Below are 21,795 nucleotides of genomic sequence, written 5' to 3'. Positions count from 1 at the left end.
CCACTTCAATCCACCCCACTCCCATTCTGTCCATCTCACCCCAATCCAATCCACCCCACTCATCCCATTTCACCCCACTCAATCAACGACAATCCACCCCACTCCAATCCAATACAGCCAATCCAATCTAGCCCTCTCCAGTTCCATCCTTCTCACACCAATGTAGTTCACCCCACCTTAATCCATTCTCACTCCAACCCAAATCACTCCACTGTAATCCAGTCCACTCCCTCTACTTCAGTCTGCCCCACTCCAGTCCCAAACAATCTGCCCTCTCCAATCCCAATCTGCCCCACTGCAGTCTGTTCCACTCCAATCCAAAACAATCTGTCCCACTCCAAAACAATCTGCCCCAGTCCAAACCAAAATAGTGGGCCCCATTGCAATACCAAACAATCTGCCCCACGCCAATGAACAACAGTCTGCCCCACTTAAATCTAAAAAAATCTGCCCCACTTCAATCCACCCCACTCCCATTCTGTCCATCTCACCCCAATCCAATCCACCCCACTCATCCCATTTCACCCCACTCAATCAACGACAATCCACCCCACTCCAATCCAATACAGCCAATCCAATCTACCCCACTCCAGTTCCATCCTTCTCACACCAATGTAGTTCACCCCACCTTAATCCATTCTCACTCCAACCCAAATCACTCCACTGTAATCCAGTCCACCCCCTCTACTTCAGTCTGCCCCACTCCAGTCCCAAACAATCTGCCCTCTCCAATCCCAATCTGCCCCACTGCAGTCTGTTCCACTCCAATCCAAAACAATCTGTCCCACTCCAAAACAATCTGTCCCACTCCAGTTGTTCCCCACTCCAATCCAAAACAATCTGCACCACTCCAGTCTGCCCCACTTAAATCTAATACATGCTGCCCCGCTCCATTCTGCGCACTCCAATCCACCCCACTCCCATCAATCGACCTCACCTCACCCCAGTCCAATCCACCCCACTCCATCCCATTTCATCCCACTCCAATTCACCACAATCCACCCCACCCCACTCCAATACAGTACAGCCAATCCAATCTGCCCCACTCCAGTCCCATCCTCATCACACCAATGTAGTCCACCCTACCCCAGTCCATTCTCAATCCAACCCTATCAACTGCACTCTAATCCAGTCAACCCCCCTCTACTCCAATCTGCCCGCTCCAGTCCCACACAATCTGCCTACTCCAATCCCAAACAGTCTGCCTCACTCCATTCCCAATCTGCCCGATGCCAATCTAAAACAATCCACCCAACTCCAATCTAAAACACCCACACTCCAATCTACAAAACATTTGCCCCACAACAGTTTGACCCACTCCAGTCTGCCCCACTTCAATGTAAAACAATCTGCCCTACTTTAGTGTAGAACTATCTGCCCCACTGCAGTCTGCCCCACTCTAAACCAAAACAATCTGCCCCAGTCCAGTTGTGCCCCACTCCAATCTTTCCCCTTCAATTCAAAACAATCTGCCCACTCCAGTCTGCCCCACTATAATCTAAAACAATCTCTCCCACTGTAGTCTGCTCCACTCTAATTCAAAACAATCTGCCCCACTCCAATCCAGAACAGTTTGCCCCACTCCAATCTGCCACACCCAAATCCAAAACGATCTGCACCACTCCAGTCTGCCCCACTTAAATCTAAAACAATATATGCCCCACTCCATTCTACCCACTCTAATCCACCCCACTCTACCCAGCTCACCTCTCCCCAATCAAGTCCATCCCACTCCAACCCATTTCATCCCACTCCAATTCACCACAATCCGCCCACCCCAATCCACTATAGCCAATCCAGTCTACCCCACTCCAGTTCCATCCTCCTCACACCAATGTTATCCACCACACACCAATCCATTTACACTCTAACTCAAACCACTCCACTCTAATCCAGTCCACCCCCTCTACTCCAATCTGCCCCACTCCAGTTCCAAACAATCTGCGCCACTCCAATCCCAATTTGCCCCACGCCAATCCAAAACAATCTGCTGTGCTCCAATATAAAACACCCCTACTCCAATCTACAAAACAATTGCCCCACTCAAATCTGCCCCACTCCAATCCAAAACAATGTTACCTGCTCCAACGCAAAACAATATTCCCCTCACCAATCTGCCCCACTTCATTATAAAACAATCTGCTCCAGTTCAATGTAAACCAATCTCCCCCACTGCAGTCTGTCCCACTCCAATCCAGAACAATCTGCCCCACTCCAATACAAAACAATCTGCCCCACTCCAAACCAACACAATCTGTCCCACTCCAAACCAAAATAATCTGCCCCACTGCAATCGTACCCCACTGAAATACAAAACAATTTGCCCCACTCCAACCTGTCCCACCCCAATCTGCCCTGCTCTAATCTGTCCCACTCCATTCTGCCTCACTACAATACAATCCACATCACCTCACCCCAATCCAATCCACCCCACTCCATCCCATTTCATCCCACTCCAATCCACCCCACTCCAATCCAGTATAGCCAGCTTCAAACCACCCCACTCCAATCCAGTCCACCTCACACCGATCTAATCCACCCCACCACAATTCACTCCCTTCATTCCAATCCACCGCACTGTGATCCCACCCTCCCAACTCCAGTCCAGTCCACCCGCTGTGCTGCAGTCTGCCCCACTCCAGTCCCAAATAATCTGCCCATTCCAATCCCATACAAGCTGTCCCACTCCAGTCCCAATCTGCCCCACTCCGATTTGCCCCATACCTTTCCAAAACAATCTGCCCCACTCTAATCTAAAAAAATCAGCCCCACTCCAATTTAAAACAGTCTGCCTCACTCCCATCCAGAACAATCTGCTTCACTCCAATCTACTCTACTGCAATCCAAAACAATCTGCCTGCTCCAATCCACAATATTCTGCCCCACACCAATCTGTCCAACTCCAATCCCAAACAATCTGCCCCACTCCAGTCTGCCCCTCTTCAACTTGTCCTCTTCCGATCTGCACCACTCCAATCCCCCTCACTCCAATCCACCTCACTCCAATCTGCCACACTCCATCTCCCCAACTTCAATCCAAAACCATCTTCCCACTCCAATGCACCCCACTGCAGTCCACCCCACTCCAATCTGCAGCATTCCAATCTGCCCACTCCAACCCAAAACAATCTGCCCTGCTCCAGTCTGCTCCACTCCAGCCACCTGACTCACTCATATCCAAAACAATCTGCCCTGCTCCAGCATGCCCAACTCCAGTCTGCCCCAATCCATTCCTCCCCACTACAATCCATAACTGTGTGCCTCACCACAGTCTTCCCCACTCCAATCCAATCTCACCAATTTAATTAAATCGACTTCACCCCAATCAAATCCACCCTACTCCACCCCATACCAATCCACCCCACTCTTTTCCTGTCCAATCCACCTGACTACCTCAGTCCACTCCACCCAATTCCTCCCCACTCTGACACTGCACTCTGACTCTCTGTCACTGAACCCCACCCCATCTAATCCATCCCACTCAATCCAATTCACCCCACTCCAGTTGAATCTAATCCACCCCTCTAATCCAATCTTATCTACCCCACTCCATCCCACTCCTATTCACCCCACTCCAAACCACCCAATCCAGTCCACCTCACCGCAAATCAATCCACCCCACCCCAATCCAATTCACCCCACTCTAACCCAATCCATCTACCCCAATCGAATCTAAACTTCTCCAGTGCAGTCCACCCCAATGCAATTCACCCTACTGTACCCCAATCCAATCCACCAGACTACCTCAGTCCCCTTCAACTCACTCCACCCTAATCCTCCCGAGTCTGCTCTACACCACTCCACTCTACAACAATGCACTCTACAACTCTGGCACTGAAACACTGAATTCTACTCATCTCTACGACGTTCTGCTCCGCCTACTTCACTCTGACACTCTACTCCAACAAATCTACACTATATCACTACTCCCACACTCTATGACACCCCACGCCACTAACTTGTAGCCATGCTGAATAGCAGCTACACTAGTGTACAACATGGCAAAACACATTGCCAAGCCAATACCTGTTGTATAGGCAAGACCTACTAGATTTACCAATGCTTGTTAAGTGGATGTGAACAATGCGCACATGCTTTTTGCATTTAATCAGAGCGAGGGGAGTCAATGGGTAAAGTTGGCTGACCCATTGTTCCATGCTGTGTGCTCTATTGGGCAGAAGCAAAATGTGAATGACAGTGTAACAAAGCATCAGATACAGCCTGTTGACCAACAGCCCCTTTTTTTTAAATATACAATGATTTAAAAACAAACAAAAAAACAATAGTCTGGCAGGTCAGCTAAAGCTGTCTCAAATGACAGACCTAAAAAGAATTTGCCTGTTCTGCTGATGTACAAGAGTGCTTTCTTTAGCCCCAGGGGAGACTCTTTGTATATATCATCGGTTTAGAGCCGCTTTCAAATTCTGATGTGTTGGGTCACTACAGGTGATTTATAGGTTGGTTGGGCACCACTGTGTTTTAATACTTGCCACATGCTGGAATGTGTGGAAGGTTACCTAGGCAATCAGTACGAGAGCCCCGGACTGCAGAGGCAGGAGTACTTCACCTAGTTTTACAGATACTGAGGGTGTCAGTAACAGCAGGTCCCGGTATTACCGGGGATCATGAGTTGACCACCTATAGTATTCTGTGTAAAGTGGACTAGCGTGTGAGTTTTAGTAGTTTTGCACTGATTTCTCTATTTATACTCCGAATTATAGCCTTTTTACAGCGGCTGTAGTCCTCCTGGTGTGTCCTGGAGTACCTGTCCCATATCAAACATGTAGAATTCCCCTCATCCAGGTCACTGGGTACAAGAGTACTTAAACGCAAGTAATTCCATTTTGGCTGCTTTCCCCCACAGCTGAATTACAGGGTGAAACATGACGGTTCTGTGCTTGCTTCAGTGGTCGTGATGAATACTGAGACTATTCCTTGGGAAGTGATTTTTGTTGAGAACCAAACGGTAATGTATCATTGAAATGAGCTGTGTAATTGTCTACTGTTGATAAACCGTTTCATGCAGCCCAGACACCAGGCAGAAGTACCTCACAATTGCTAGTGAGTTTATCTAAATCCAGCTCATGATAAGTAAGTAAAAATAGTCATTTTTTTCCAAGTAATTTAGCCTGCCTTCCGAAAGTTGTCATTTTCACTTTTACATGGCTGCTTCCATTCCATCAAGAGTGCTGATGAACCTCACAGTGTATATTGCTATCCTCTCCTTTCTAGACCTAGCAGAATGTGCAGATGAGCCCTGTGATGACTTCACTGTGAGACAGACGGAAAAAGGTTACGAGTGCACACTGGCAATCCCCAGCAAACTGTTCAAGTGAGTATATTGTAGTTCAGTGTGTGGGGGGGCAGTAAAAACATTTCTGATGTGCATTTCACCAGGACTCATTTTTATTTTTTTTCCCAAAATTATATTTAAAGTTTTTATGTGCTACAAGAACAGTGTTACTCCAATATTCCAACCAAAATCGCATAAGGACATATAGTTATGGGAGGACAATCATTTGGTTTCAACACTTGAATGACCAAAAAAGGAAATCCATAATCATAAACAGTTCTACATTGACTATTGGCAACAAGGTTTATCAAAATGGGTGACTTTATTTTAGCTCCAAGTGCTAGTAGTAAAATTCCCTCACAGTGATATATGAAATATAGAAAGTCCGGTGGATCATCTCCCTCCCCGAACGATAGGGAGGTACTTTACAAGTCCCTAATCAATACAAAACTATAGACATGTAAAAATTGTAAATGAAGAACTTGGCGGACAGATTGGAAAAATGAATGCTATTCTTGAAAGACCCAGGTCAATCTGCATTTATTAGAACCCACCAGACTCTCAACAACATTAGAAGAGTAGTGCATTTAAATGAGAAGGCAAACAGATGCTCTGTTCCTATGAGGGTCCTTGTGATCGCTGCCGAGAAGGCATTTGGCAACGTTGAGTGGTCATTCCTGCAACAAATAATGTCTAAAATCGGCATAAGACCATAGATGGAGGATTGTATATAGGTGGCATACCAGAACCTTTCAGTGCAAATAATATTCAATTGCATTAAAACAAATAGCTTTGGGAACGAGACAGTGGCACCCGTTGTCCTTGCTTCTTTTTGCTCTATGCATACAATCACTCGCCCAACTAATTAGACAAACACCAGAAGTAGGAGAAATGCCATTTTGTGGTGACAAACATAAAATCTAACTCTCTGTGGATGACATTTTGTTGTCAATCGCAGATCCAGTAAATTCCACTAGTCTAATTTCGTAGAAATATGGCAGAATCTCCGGACTCGAAATCAATATTACAATCTCTGAGACAATGGGTATCAAGCTAGACAAACTGGTGAGGCCAGAAATAGACACATCTTCCCGTTGAGGTGGGCTAAAAAAGTGGCCCAATACCTGGCTGTACGTATAGCTCCAAACACTACAAGACTTGTTTTAGACATACTTTGCCTCCTTGATACGGGAGATAATGGGCGCTCTAATGCAGTGGAGCCCCATGTTTGTATCATGGATGGGTAGAATGAATGCTCTAAAATTGAAGTGAACTCGATGGGCGAATCCCTTTGAGATACATTATGGCTCCCAAAACATAGCATGCCAAAGATGGCCAAGACCACTGATGGAGACATGGGACTCCCTGATGAAATTCCCATTAGTCACTGCTTTACCTTTCGCAGTTACATTGGTGCTGAAAATCCTGAGTTCAATTCAGCCTTGATTACCTGCAATGTATGAAGTGGAAGCAGGATGACTGCACCATCCTACGGGGTTTCTTTGTAGGGCAATCAATTAAATCATTTAATCAGTGCAAATAGGATTTTAGAGTAACAGAAGTGCAGAGACGTCAGGATTGATGCCTCGTGCCACAAAAACTGAAACGGATCCTCCCCGACACTAATGGTTGTTGCTGGGGCGGGTTCGGAGAGGAGGCTTCTGCGCTACCTGTGTGTTGGGCCTGCCCGAGACTCAAGGTGTTTTGGAAAGAAATCCTAAGCCATATAAGGAAAATAATAGGTCTGCCAATACCACAGGAACCCTTAATAATAGTTTCGGGAATATGACCCCATAACTGGGGACAAAAAGGGAAAGGGGTGCTGGATAGGGATCTCACATATACTTTTAGCAGCCAAACGAGCTGCCGGCACACTGGGAACAGACTAAAATACCAGATAATGCATGGTGGTAATCCAGACCGTAGACATTGATGGCATTGGAGATGTTAACATATAATTTGAGAGACAAGAGGAAACAGCTAGAGGCGATCTGGAGACCTTTTATGGATTACTTCCAGGGAGACCCCCAAGCCCTACGTTGTCTGTATACAGTAAGGACTCTGAGACTGTACTGGTCATTAGAAAAGCCTGTATAGAGAGACTGTTCCTTAAGGTAAGATGATAAGGGCTAAACAGGGCCCGCACCAGCGCTGTTGACGATTTTAAAAAATGCTCGTCTTCCATGTATTGTACAGCAATGATCTGAAACGAGGTGTGAATTTATGGAGGACACAAGGAGTGAACTGACAGCAATTTGTGTTCCTGTTGTCCACATTTCATAATTTCAAAATCAATAAAATGAACTTGAAAAAACAGACGTGGCCCAGTCCTCCCCTATGTCGTCCTGTATTTTTTAAAAGGTGCCGAGCATTTTTATTAGTGGTGAGCGCAAAGCACTCCTTCCCCTGCTGTAATTTCTCTTTCGGATTCTAACCACACCCATATCACGTCAGTCATTTTCATTGGTTTGTTGGCTTGCCTTTTAAAATACGCTTGCTTTCATTTGTGAAAGGCATGCGTACGTCATGCCTTTTCCGGTGTTTAGCCCACCTACACAGCACCGGTAAACTACTGAAAACATGCGAGGCTCGATGTTTTCAGCATGGCTTCTGGACTACTTTATCTTTTCATTTTCCACGCAGCGCAATGGCGCTGGGGTTTACAAAATGTGATTGCGCTTGGGTTTTTACCATTTTCAATTTCAGCGCGATCGTGCTGCATTTTACATAGCGCAATCGTGCTGTGTTTTTTTTTCTTTTAATTTGTATGGCAAGAAAAGTCCGGTTAGGAGTTTACAGCGCTAATAGCTCTAACTCGTTTTCACTTCTGTTGCAAACATATGAACGTCACCTTCAAATTGTAGCACATGCTGGCATGCCAGTGACCTATTAGCATTGCCAATGACTGTCTTCATCACGGAGCTGAAGACAGCACTTGTTTGATTTCTTGTGATAGGCCTCTTATAATAATTCCTGGGTCTCAGCACTCATGTAGCAGGCCACACACAACAGTACACATCGAGTGCAGCTGCACTGCAGCATTTACAGAGCAATTTCCTAGTTCTTGTGGAGAGCTTTCTCAGACGGTCCGGTAGTTAATATACATTGTCGCTGGTTGTCACTGCTGTTGTTCTGCATAGGAATAGGATAGCTCTGTCGATCTTTGCCAAATGCCAATTTTTCCCCACCTCAAATGTATACCTTACACACTTGGTAGAAAAGATAGGGCATCAATATGGTGGGGAACAATAGTGCTTCATTTTCTTATGGTACAAAATGCAATCTGGATTTAAGCCTGCTGAAGGCTGCCTTAGTTATCGTAGAGTTGACACAAGAATGGATGCGATGCTACCACCTGAAGCAAAGAGATTCTGGAGGAACATTAGCTAGCTCACTGATTGATATGGTCGTCATAGATTGATTTCAGCTGAGCAGTCAGATGAGCAGACAATGAAATCGAGGCAAGGCACAGCAAGCCAGAAATCCAAGAGAAGGATAAAGCATGTTTGGATGGGTGTGTCAGGTTCTCCTATCTCTAAGAAAAAAAAACTGAAAAAGAAAAACTTAAAGGAATATATGGATATTAGGGGCTCCTCCAAGAGATCTCTGTTCACTCTAGCGTGCCTGTCTTTTGTTTGGTTAACAGGAAAAATTAAAGGGCGGGGAAAAAAAAGGGCAAACTTCAAAATAACAAACCAGATGCTTGGAAATTTGGACAGGAGCAGCACAAGTTCTCTACATTCTCGCACATAGCAGGCCAACACAAATGTGCCACTTGTCTCAATTCAGAAAGAAACAAAAAAGTGAGGGAAAGGTTGAATTAATGACAGCCATTGATAATTACTCAGGGCCGCATTCCAGTCTATCACTACAGTCGAGGACCAGCCATATGCAATAAACCTTGATTCTTCTGCAGTATGACAGTGATTCCCACATCACAAGGCCACATCTCTAAATGAGCACACAAGTAACGCAAAAGTGGTTTTGGACTTATCGGGCCTCATCAAGGAGGAATGGCTTTAGTCCTCCTGGGCAATGACACAGTTGATGTGCACATAGTTTGTCCCTGTCTGTAGGAGCACAGTGAGCAAAAAAAGAAACATAAGAAATGAACTGTAATGTGCCCAAAGTAATTTCTAATGCCCAACATTAATGCAAGCCTGCCTCCCATTCTTTGTTTTTTAATTACGAACAGCGCAGTGCACACTGTGTACAGAACTGACTGCTTCTAAAATGCAAATTTGCAGTCAATCTTAAGTCTACAGCATGCAGTCAAGACAGTTTTAGCACTGGTGATGCATAAAGAGAGGTACTTAAATGGACTGTGTGCCTCTCTTCTGGTACCTATTCCACCATCTGAAGCTGGGTCAGGCATCTAAAATAGAAAGACCATGATATCATGTATTGCTAAGGGCTTGTGCGAAATGATCTTTGGCCTTAGACGTAACAATCTGAAACTGCAGCACAGCTCGGATGTAGTTATTTTTTTAGGTCGAGCTCGCAAGCTCTTTGACCTGTTGTAAGCACTAGGGCTTTTTACCACGCCTATCCCTTTCACTCGTGGGCTTGCCTTTCAAAAATTCTTTATCATTGATAAATGCTTTACGTTTGTCCTTCCTTAGGGTGGTTTTATTATCTCCATGCAGACTGCCCCTGTTACATGGATAATTGCACCATTGCCGATATTTTTTCTGCTACAGAACTTCTTTTTCCTTTTGCGTCTCTCCTTCACGCTCATGGCGGCCATGATGCTTTGAAGCGGCTCCCTTATGTCAACTGTTTTACTTTTCATTTTCAATTTAAGTGGCAAGAAAAGTCCAGCTAGGAATTTACAAAGCTAATAGCTCTAACTAGAGCAAACGAAGGACCCATTGCATTGTAAATGCTTGTTTTTAAGTTTGTCTTTCTGGTACGTCATGGCAATCCTCTTGCTACAGTATGTAGTAATAGGGATGGAACGTTTTACCTCGGGAAGGCGTCATCAGCTGTGTCGCGTTTGCGTATTCTAGTTTTTCAAATACACAAATTAACTGCTTCTACAAAACGAATTACCCTACTGAAACTAAAAACAGACTGCAGTCTGTGGCAGGGTCCTAGAGACCAGGGCGTGAATGCACCCGAATTGTGCAGTTCTGCGAAGCCATAGCTACAGCTGTACACCAGTACGTGAATCTCAGCGACCATAAAAATACGTCAGCCCCTGACTTTGCTCTAGTTATTCCTTCACCTGTCCGGTCACCCACCCCTATGAGTAGGACAAAACTCTTGCTCCAGCGTGTGCAGCTTTCCGTTTGCTCAGCTGGACTCGTGCATGTCGTCCTACAAATTGGTGCGGTGGGCATCGAATTCTGAGGGAATGATGGGAGACGGCAACGCACCTGCACTTAACCGTTGCCGGTATCGGTACTCGTAAATATCCGTGTCCGAAGCGTCTGCCTCACACCCACTTTAGCCCCCACCCTTGCAGTGCGCAATCAGCCTTACGCCCACTTCCTTATAAAAAGGCAGAAATAAGATATCATCCATTCCCTGCCAGTGGTTTGATTTAAGGTACACGGAGGAGCAGCGGGATTTGAGAGCTAAGGTTTAGGTATTATCATAACTTCAGAAATTCCGCCTTTATTAATTTTTGTGCTCTGACTACTATCACTGCCCTGTTAACTGTTCCCCTCTTTGAGCTTTACTTATGTATGTATTTATTTTACTTTTTTAAACTTATGTCATTGTTTGTGGGTGCGTGGTCTTCAGTGCCTCCCTGGCTAGTCCAGTGTCAGGGTATCCGTCCGTTTATTTGGCTCCCTTGCATAATAGCGTTTGTGTGTTCTCTGCTCCCCTTCCCTCCTCGCTGAAGGGCGTAATCGTTTACCCCAGCCCTACGTGCAGAAGTGGGGGGAGCGGTGATTTTGTTCAGCCCCCCGACTTGAACAGAGTAGTTGTGAGGATAGTTTTCTCGACCCTGCGTTGCCCAAGATCAATGGTGTTGTTTATTTCCTCGCTCTTTCCACAGCCTTGATCACGACGAGAGGATAATTTGATTAATTTACAATGGCGCGGTGTTTTTTGTCCCCCCACATTGCCCAAACGAGCTGTGGGGACAGATACTTTTCTACACCCCTACCTTGCCCAAAGGTGGGGATGGTGCTTATTTCTCCTCCCACCATGCTCAGTGTTTTTTTGTTCACCCCACTTTGTCCCGGGCAAACATAAGGAGCCTTGTGACTCGCCTTAAGGAAAAGTAGGAGTTTCATTTTTCTGATACTTAATCTCTTTTTTTCTTGTGATTACGGAAAAGTACGAATATATACATAGCTGATGCAAGCGATGGTCAAACTCGCATTCTGGCTCATGTCCCCAAAATAGCTGAAGGAAATTCAATAAACCAAGGAAAGGCTCAAAGTGACAGAAAGGCCACAGTGCCATAAAAAGTTTGGTACATTTCATTCAACGCTTGTTAAGTTTGCTGTGATATTTGTAAGTGACGTTTTCGGACCCACCTCACCTTGTAACTTTTGATCCATTTGGGCAAACTTCTCCAAATGTGTGCTGCTCTACAAGCAACCACTGAACTTTGGGGGTACAAAGTGTGTTTACCTATGAAGTGAGCGTCAACCCTAAGTACAGAAGTCCGCCCGCATCTCTGTGAAATACGTGTGAGAGACGATTAATAACGAGTAATCATGTAATGTGGTCACTTATTGCTATGGAGGGACTCTAGTTATATTTGCAAACCACTACCATAGGCCTTGCGGTTTATTAAGTCACTAGAAACTATGGATATCAATATAGAATCATATTGCTGAATTAGAGCAATGTATATTCTGTAATCCAGAATAGCAATTATAACTAACTACAGAGCTACTATCCTTGATCTCGCATAGGATACGTTAATTCGTGATGATACCAATGAGTCCCTGAACAAAATATAGGGCCTGATTACAACTTTGGTGGAGGGGGTTAATTCGCCCCAAATGTGACGGATATCCCCCCCCCCACCATATTACGAGTTCCATAGGAAATAATGGACTCGTAATACGGAGGGCGGGATATCGGTCACATTTGGGACGGATTAACCCCCTCCACCAAAGTTGTAATCAGGCCCATAATGTGTTAGATGCTAATTTAAAAAGAAAGCTCACAATCAATTTTGAAAAGACTAGCGCTGTGATGCTTTAGCGACTGCGCTCTTTTAAATAGCAACCATAGGCTGAAATTATGGTGTCTGGCTAAAAGAAGTCAAAATTAAATGTAGGTGCTCGATAGGTCATGGATTTTTGGAGAAGCATTCAGCGATACACACTCACCCTTGCTCATAAATGTATGTACCTGGTAGTGACACACACTTAACGTACAGAAAAAGTAAAGGTTAAGACATTGACTACATTCAGAGGCCTTATGAGTTTTACTTGTTTGGTGCTAGTAATTTAGTTCCTGATATTCGGCCCTATGTGGCAAAGGTTATTCTTCACCTACACAATATTTTAGATTTAGGTGTCAACATTTTTCTGACTGTGGGCTATGTGTGAAGGGAACATATGGTAGGTGGTGCTGGGCCTTAGCGTAACTCCTTTTTCAGCAGTTTGCTCAGCTTTTTGGTTGTTAAAAGCTAAATCTAAAGTAGAATCTTGGCAGATGACCTGTGTCTAGTATCCCTGTCTGAGCTGAAATTATTTACAGCTACATCTAAACAGTACTGGAGTGAAAAATACGAACTTTGTACAATTCTCAGAATTTGCGGTATCTTCTGCTTTCTGATTGGAAAGGAGTAGTATAAAGTTCAGCAAACTGTCTGAATGTGTGAAAACGGTGGTGGGTCAGCGAAGGCCCTCCACCCCCACCCCATTGGTGGAATACTATCTACTATATATATATATATATATATATATATCTCCCCACCTGCCTGATGGGGGTCTCCGGTGAAGGTGCATCTGCTGGTTTAGCAGAGGCTTTTTGAGCACAGACAACTGTTGCTATGCTGATCCATTCCACTGTTATTCAGTTCTGATGCTTTACCATGTGTGGGATTCTAGTTTACTGCCTTCAGGTTTGGCACAGCCTTTATGATACTTTGCCTGCAAGCAATATTTGGCTGGTTACCAGGGATGTTACTTTTTTGTTAGGGTTATCACTTCCTGCATAATTAATGAGTAGGAGTGTCTATAATTGTTTGAGGCTTATGCAAAGTTTTCACTGATAAGATGGACCTCCGTGTGCATAATTTGTTCCATTCTAAAATTTTGTTAGGGGATTGTGCTTTTCTGGTTCTTCATAAATCGTTACTCCTATCCTGAGAGGACTCAGTGAGTATTCTTGTGGTTGAGGCGATCATAAGTGCCTTATGTTTTATTCTGATAGGGTTAAATCTTTTTATTTTTCAAATAGTTCTTTACCTATTGCAGCACCTCTCCTAAAATAGATGTTCCAGGCTTTTATTGTGAATTTTGATATTTTTCATTATATTTTTAATGTTAAAAAGTTGCTGGTCTCCTTTCTCTCGAGGCCGTTAACACTTTTGTTGTGAAGCCTAAGTCCGCACACATTCCTTCATCCTACCCTAATGAGTACGGAGCACAATGAGACTCCGTAACAAGACATTTCTTCTGTGTCCAGTAACCCTAGGCTGGACAGTACAATCCTGTTTATTAGGACAAGGAAACCTCACCCACATAATGTGGCATGTTTCAGCATGAGCTTCCTCACTACACCCTGGTAAGATGGTACTACCAGGGCGGACTCATCTTCCAATGTGTCAGTGAGTTCTTAGATAAAGTATGATTGCTGGATAGAGCAGGGAACCAGATTTAAAAATACCTTAGGATAAACCCATGGACTTTTCCTTTATTGGTATGTACCATAGGTATGGATAAAGTGTTAAAAAAAGGGGGATGTTTGTAGGTACTATGGCCAATACATCCAATCTTCTGACAGCCTGTTTCTGCCCATCAAAAAAGGGCTATAAACGGTCCAGGGCATTCATCAGGGCAATTCACCTAGCGAGTCCCTTTAGAACTGTGTGCACATTTGCATGTAGGTTAAAGAGGAGGCTTTTTTGGACATCATTCTCTTTGAATTGGTTGTTCAGAATAATTGATAAAGATTGATCACAAAGATTAAATGTTTTTAAACAGAACATGTAGTTATTTTAAGAAATTGTTCTCTCTTAAAAAACTAAAGCATGCCTCATTGTGTGGGTGAGGATTCCTTATCTGAAAAAAACTGGATTTGTCTCTCTAGCCTAGGGTTGCAGAAACAGAAAAAAAATAATTCTCCGGAGACTCAATGCGCCCTGTACTCAATTGGTTTGGATGTGTTACCTTCTGGAGGTAGTATGGTGTGCACTTTTTTCCTCCATATCGCTCGGTGTGATTATACACATTCATTCCTTTCCAGCGCCATGTCCCCTTAGATAACATCTGCAGTGTAGTCGCTTGAGCTACTCCACATTTGTTGTGCAAATACTATTTCATGGATGTGCGCTTCTTGCTGATCTCTTTGGCTAAACTCTGGAGTATCTGTTTGGAAAATCTGTTACTTATAACTTTGCCTCCTCCACTTTAATTGTTTCATATGTTTTAATCTCCCTGTTTATCTGAATGAAGGGTGTCTGGATTTACTAGTACTTACAAATTACTCACTAGTATAGGACTTTTTCTTCCATGGGATTCTCATTAATAGTTATAAGCACTGAATAGTCGTTCCCACTAGCGGGGTTCCAGGAGCACTTATAAAATACATGTATGTATACATATATCAATCTAAAAAAATATTTACACTCGCATTGATTGCAGCCTATAAACAGACCAAGAAGTCCACATTTTATTTTCGTTTAAAAAAAGAAAACATTTACTTTTTTATATAAGTCACCATTGAGTGTAGGTGAACATAGCAAACCTCTCACAAACTTTCTTTAAAAAGAAAAGGAAATGAAGGACAGAATTAGCAAATAGGCTGCAAGTAATAGATTGAGCTAATGCAGCTGGCACTGTGCCTTTACGAACATCACAGTCGCCTCTGTATCCCATCTGTATCCCATCATGCCTCACAAGTGACAACAGGTCAGGTCGTTTTTTCGGCTCCTGGAAACAGGATCCTGGGGCACGGAGCTCTGCCTTTTTGGCAAATATCCAGAGATAAGATTTCTTACAATTGGTTTTCATGTTATATTCAATGTCCGTTTAGGACTGGAGTAATTTAACACATTTTTTTTCCTGATGAAAAGGGGTGATTTGTCTATCAGAATGCCTTCATTTTTTGTGATGTGCCCTTACTGTGGGAAAAAGATGGCTCAAACAGATCGATACAGGGTCTGTATCCACTACCTTCCAGAAATCACCATCCTAGTTCATGCAGACACTGTAAAAACTCTCCACAAGAACAATGAGAGATGGATTAATAATCAGACTGTATGGACTACTGGAGAAACAGCAAGAAAAACAACAGGAGAAGACTGCTGGTTCCTCACAAAGCCATGGTGTAGGTCAGTCTACCACCAGAGTGCTTTCCTCCCACTCCCAGGGCTCCCCTAGAGGCAAATCCAAGGATAGAAGGCATCAAGTGGAAGGATATGGGTCCTTATCGATGTTGAGGAGTATGATGTCGAGAAACCTGCCTGTCTGTTCGCTGTCGACAAGTACTCCATCAAAGTCGATGTGCTATTCGACATTAAGGGACCACACTCTATTGCAAGGCACATGTCAAAGTCGAGAGTTGACTGCAAGATCTCTACCGTTGGCGTCAATTCCCTGTCCATCGACGCACGACCAAGGTGGACGTTGAGGCATCCACCATCGATGTCAAAGACACGCCGTCAGCAGCAAAACAACTCTCATCCACATCAAGGCTTCCTCTGTTGATGTTGAGGACTTCACTTTCACATCAATTGAGGTCAAGACCACCATTTGTGATGTCCAGGTCTAGATCTCCATCAGTCCACTTGTCACCAAGATGGTTGCAAGGCTTAAGTAAGTGGAGAAGAGGTAGTCCTGGTTCGGATTATTCGCAAACATATTCACCCTCAAGGAACACGTTGGAGACAGTCAGTTCTATCTCTCTGTCTCCTGCGCCAGTCTCATCTCCAATACTGTTAGAAAAATCCACTTCTGCACTAGTCAGGCAGACATCCACTCCTAGAAGACCAAAATCACAAAGGCAAAGGCATCAAACTCGCACTAGATCTAGTGGCTGTCTACTACAAGACCTACCTCTTTTCATTCAAGAAGATCAGCAAGGTCTCATCTCACCATAGGAGATATTCGCCTTCAACTACCTCAAGATCTTCTATAAGGGTTTACTTTCAAACCCTACAGCTCCAGCTACAGTCTCTCTAGTAGACAATCTCTTCACCTTTAATGATGTATTAGTGAGAGGGGCTATGAAATTGAACATCACAATACCCACCACAACACTTCAACTGCAGTCATCTTTGAGACTTTACACCAAAGAACCTCATCTATAACTCTAATGCCTTTGGTCCCAGGTCTTTTAGCACCAGCAATGCAGCCATTGTTGACACCTGCATCGATAAGGTCTGTCCCTTCCAGACTTGCAAAGAAGTAAAAACCACTGGATAAAACCCTGCTCTTTTTTTAAGGCAAACTCTTACACCGGATTCACTGATTGTAGCTGCAGCTAAAAAAATCACATACAATTGCTCTCACTTCTACTGCACCACTAGACAAAGAGAGCAAAAGGAAGGACTCATTGGGCAGAAAAATGTGTGTAACATCTGCAACAATTATGAAGGCGGCAAGTGTCAAAGCTCTGTTGGGAAGATAAGATAGTTCCCTGTGAGACCTTTTAAAAAAATACACTGACAAACTCCCCAAGGAAGATGGCCAAGACTTCTAAGAGGTCCTTAATGAAGGAATGCTAGTCTCATATCAAATTATTGTGGCAGTAGCAGATTCGTCAGAATTGGCAATGCATCAGTACTGCCATGGCATCGCCACAAGACGCAACTCTTGGTAGAGACTGATCGGCCTGAAACCAAATGCGCAACAGAGGATTGCTAATTCGCCATTCTGAGGCTTAATATTATTTGTCTCTCATGCAGTTGATGAAATGTCACAAATGAAGTCTGAAACAAACACTTTATAAGCAGTTGGCCTGGAAAATAGAAAGGAGTTTAGAAGGCGATACAGGCCTTATGACAGGTGTTCTTTCCCTCAGAGAGTTCAAACCAATGGCAGCAGCAACCAGAGCACATGTACCTCCACAGGAAATCTCCCATAGAGAAAGGCTGTCTCTAACAACCACAAACTGAGTCCGCGGAAAAACCTTCAGCAAAACACTGATTTACTCCTTCTCGGTCGCCTTCTCCAGTAGGAGGAGGCATAAACAATTATGTCAGAGAGAGGTACCAAATAACCAAAGACAAATGGGTCTTGAGTATTAGCAGAATGGATATTCTCTAAGTTTCATATCCCCTCCTCCTTAGATACCCCCCAACCAAACCTTTGGACTATCAGAAGGATGTGTGGCAGAAGGAGGTCAACACATTGATGCTGGTGAACACAGTGGAGGAGGTTCTGCACTATTGAAAAAGATAGGGAGTTTACTCTCAGTACTTTCTGGTTTGGAAAAGAAAGGACCTAAACATGAGTTCAGGCCCATACTAGACTTAAGGCATCTAAACAAATTTATAAAAATGTTCAGGATGCTGGCATTACACCAAATATATCCCCAGCTACAACAAGGAGACTGGATGTGTGCTATAGACCTACAAGATGCTTATTTCCACATACTGATCGTATAGAAACATCAAACATTTTTATAATTCGTAGTAGACTTCAAGCATCTTCAATTCATAGTTCTTCCATTTGGGCAAAAGTCGGCACCCAGGACGTTTTTGAACGCATGGCTGTCGTCACAGCCCATCTAAGAAAGCAAAAGATATTTGTCTACGCCTATCTAGACGATTGGTTAATATAGAGTCCATCCCCAGAAACAGCTCTAAAGCTTCTCCAGGTATGTCTGGACACATTCTCATGACTGGTTCTTCAGGCCAGCATAAACAAATTAATAGTACATCCTGTCCAAAAGATACACTATCTGGGTGCTATTCTGAATACCCAATCTGCAAAAGTGTATCCTTCGAAGGAGAGACTGTCATCTATCCACCTGAAATGTCTCACCCTGTCTCAAACTCCTCATCCTTCAACTTGACAGATATCACATTTATAGTTCCCAATGCTAGTCTTCACATGAGACCACTGCAACAGTGTCTGGAGGATCAGTGAAAGCAGTCCTCGAACAGCTGGGAACAGAAACTAACTGTCCCCGCCTGCACTCCAGTCTCCCATGGTGGACCCAGTCGAAAAATCTAAAAGTGGGAATCCCCTTCCATCAGAAACCCCCAACCCAAGGTCTTGTCACAGATGCTTCCCTCTAAGGATGGGGTGCTCACATGGGTCATTGACAGAAGCAAGGAATATTGTCTGACGAAGAAGCGTCTTACCATATCGGTCTCCTAGAACTGAGTGCGATCCACCTAGCATTTAAGTCCAGTAGGTTGGATAGAGTACTAATGACTGGATTCCAGCGCATGGCGGATTTGGAAGTAACACTTATGGTGCGCTTCCTCTCAGATCACTCCCCTGTCTGCTGTGAGGTACAGTGGGGTGGGCCCGCACCAAAGCTCCTGTCCTGGAGGATGCCAGTGGAGATACTGACAGACCCAGAGGAGAGGGAGACATTGTCGCAAACCATGTCTGATTACAATGAACACTAATTGGGGATCCTCAGTACATGAAGCCACAGAGTGGGAGGCCCTGAAAACAGCGGTGAGGGGAATATGCATGGGGCTGATGTGGAGTGCATAGACAGTTGCAGGCAGAGCTGCACAGGGAGGAGACTCTCCTAGCTTCAACACAGGAAAGGGATCCAACTCACCCGGACTTGGGGATGGAGGAACAGAGGGTGGAATTACCTAGACAAGTACACACTTATACAGTACAGGCAGCACATACATACAAAGAGGGACAAATTGGGGAGGCCCCAAGAGTGGGTCCTGCGTAGGGAATACCCACCACCAACCACAACCCATTTTACTGCCCAGAGGGTAGTGCTGTTACTACTAGGGAGGGTATCTCGGAGATGTGCCGGGTGCACCTGCAGAGTATACACTGCAGACTGCTATATTCCATGCCTAGAGGCCCTAGGCCTGCCAAAGCTCGAGTTAGCTGCAATAGAGGAGCTGGACGCTCCGTAGAACTTGAGGAGCAGAGTGCAGCACTTCACATGCTTCACAGAGCCAAAGCCTTGGTGGAGATGGCTTCCCAGCTGAATTTCACCAGACATATGCAGCAGAGACTACTCAGCACCTATTAGAAGTGTTCCTCGAAGCGCAAGATAAAGGGATTCTCCTACCAACCACGAGGGAGAGGGAGAAATGTATGTTCCTGAAGCCAGGGGGTGACAGAACTAATTCAACAGTACACAGACCAGTTACCATGATCACTTCAGAAGTGAAGATCCTGTGCAAGATGCTTGCTAACTGATTAGCTCCCCACATGACCACCTTGGTGCATGAGGTCCAGTGTGTGGTCGTCTCAGGCCATAACACTGGCTTGAATCTTAGACGCTTACCTCATGTGCTTCGCAAGGTCGAGGGACGAGACCAGGAAATGGCAACGGTCTCCACAGACTTATAAAAAGTGTTTGATACCGTGGACTGGGGCTAGATATTAGAGGTCCTGAGGGTTGTGGCTTTTGGGCCCCACCTTTGAGGGTGGATCCAGTTGCTATAAATGGGCTCCACTGCCAGAGTACGTGTGGGTCATAGTCACCCAGAGGCATCAAATCTGGATCGTGGGACACAGCAGGGGTGTCCCCGCTTCTGTTTGCCCTTGCAATTAAGCCATCGCCGATCAGAGTACCCTGCTGGGAATTACGATTACGGACCTGGGGCATATGCCCGGGGGACACGCAGCATGTTGTATCACTGTCACTGTACACCGATGATGCTTTTTCCTATATTTCCTTTCCCTGCGTAGCACTGCCACTGCTACTGTGACTACTGGATGAATTTGGAGCCCTTTGAGGCCTTCATATTAGCCAGACCAAATCATTGATGTTTCCCTTTGCCTCATTGGTCCCAATATCAGTGGAAGACCTCCCAGCTTTGGGACTACAATGTGAGCTGGCGAACTTCAGGTAACTGGGGATAATGGTGGCACACTGGGGCCAAAGAGTTGCCACTTAACATGGGCAGAATACTGGACTCCCTAAAAACCTAGGTGACATTCTGGAAAATACTTCCTCTGACCTTGATGGGCAGACTTGCCATTTCCAAAATAGTACTCCTACCCAGATTGTACTCCAGAACATATTGTGCCCCCTCCCAGCACAGGTATTCAGGCAACTAGACTTGCTTCTAATCTTGTTATTTTGGGCAGAGGGGGGACGTAATAGGATGGCACTGGCGACACTGACTAAATCCTACGAAGAAGGCGGACTGGAAGTGCAGCATTTGGGCATATACTATTACGCTGCACACCTGTAACATGCAGCAAGGTGGCTGGAGGCGGGGATAGCTGGGAGAAACAATGGATGGCAGGGATGGTGGACACAGGCTATCTTCCTGAACTACTAATGGAGGGCGCAGGAGTTCTGAAAGACATCCCATATGTAGACCAGACTGTGACAGCGTTTTGCTGTGACAGTGCTAAAACATGCTCCGTTTCACTGGGAACTTTTGATATGTATAATAAAGCCGATCAGACAAATGACGAACATGTCCTTCCAGCCCTGAAGAGAGGGAGGGTGTGAGCATTTCGGAGACTTGCACCCTATGAAGCCTATATATCGTTTTAGGACGTCTGCGTAGATTTCTGACTAGGCCCTGGACACTTTCTGCATCACGCGGGCCTAACAGACGTGGCCAATCAGACCTGGCCTGACATCCCGCAGCACCAAAGACTACCCACACATTGGGGATATTACTGACCTGTGGATCGGGTAGACATCTGATTTCACTCTATTACAAAGCCATGAGAACTGACGCTGTGAGTACACAACCAAGGGCTCGTGCAGCCTGGGAAGCTAATGCAGACTTCCCCCTAGAAGATGGGGATTAGTCACAAATTTGTGAACTTACACAAACAGTCTTTAGCAATGCCTGATTTAAACTCATACATTACAATTTACTCCGCAGAACCCATTTAACCCCAAGAGATCTGCATCGCAGGACGCACACCCGACCGGACATTTGTCCTAGCTGCAATGTTGAGAAGGACAGTTTCCTACACTGAGCACGGCAATGTAGAGCAGTGCACAACTTCGGTGCATGAGTAGTGGACAACATGATGCAGGTCACTCACGTACACATAGCTCTCACACCACAGTGTTGCTTGCTGGGAAACTTTAAAAAGCCGTAAAATGACATATAAGTTTGCCCAGTTGATCATTGTACTAGCTCGATGCAGAGGCCATTACATGGATGGGTCAGCAAGCCCCAGAACTAGAGCAATGGAACAGAGATATGGATGAATGGTCCTTAGCAGAAG

At 44.8% G+C, this 21,795-nt stretch overlaps 1 protein-coding gene across 3 annotated transcripts in view; it reads left to right on the top strand.

Annotated features, from left to right (window-relative positions):
• Positions 1 to 21,795, top strand: part of ASCC1 (activating signal cointegrator 1 complex subunit 1) — a 725,998-nt gene that overhangs the window by 198,006 nt on the left and 506,197 nt on the right. For all 3 annotated transcript variants that reach the window (XM_069240384.1, XM_069240385.1, XM_069240386.1), the window contains one exon: positions 5,233 to 5,332. In XM_069240384.1, the coding sequence (XP_069096485.1) occupies positions 5,233 to 5,332 (100 nt within the window). The remainder of the gene's footprint in view (positions 1 to 5,232; positions 5,333 to 21,795) is intronic.

The sequence above is a fragment of the Pleurodeles waltl genome, chromosome 6, assembly GCF_031143425.1.
Source record: "Pleurodeles waltl isolate 20211129_DDA chromosome 6, aPleWal1.hap1.20221129, whole genome shotgun sequence".
Lineage (NCBI taxonomy): Eukaryota > Metazoa > Chordata > Amphibia > Caudata > Salamandridae > Pleurodeles > Pleurodeles waltl.
The sequence above is the reverse complement of the archived record's forward strand: the minus strand, read 5'-3'. Positions and strand labels throughout refer to the sequence as shown.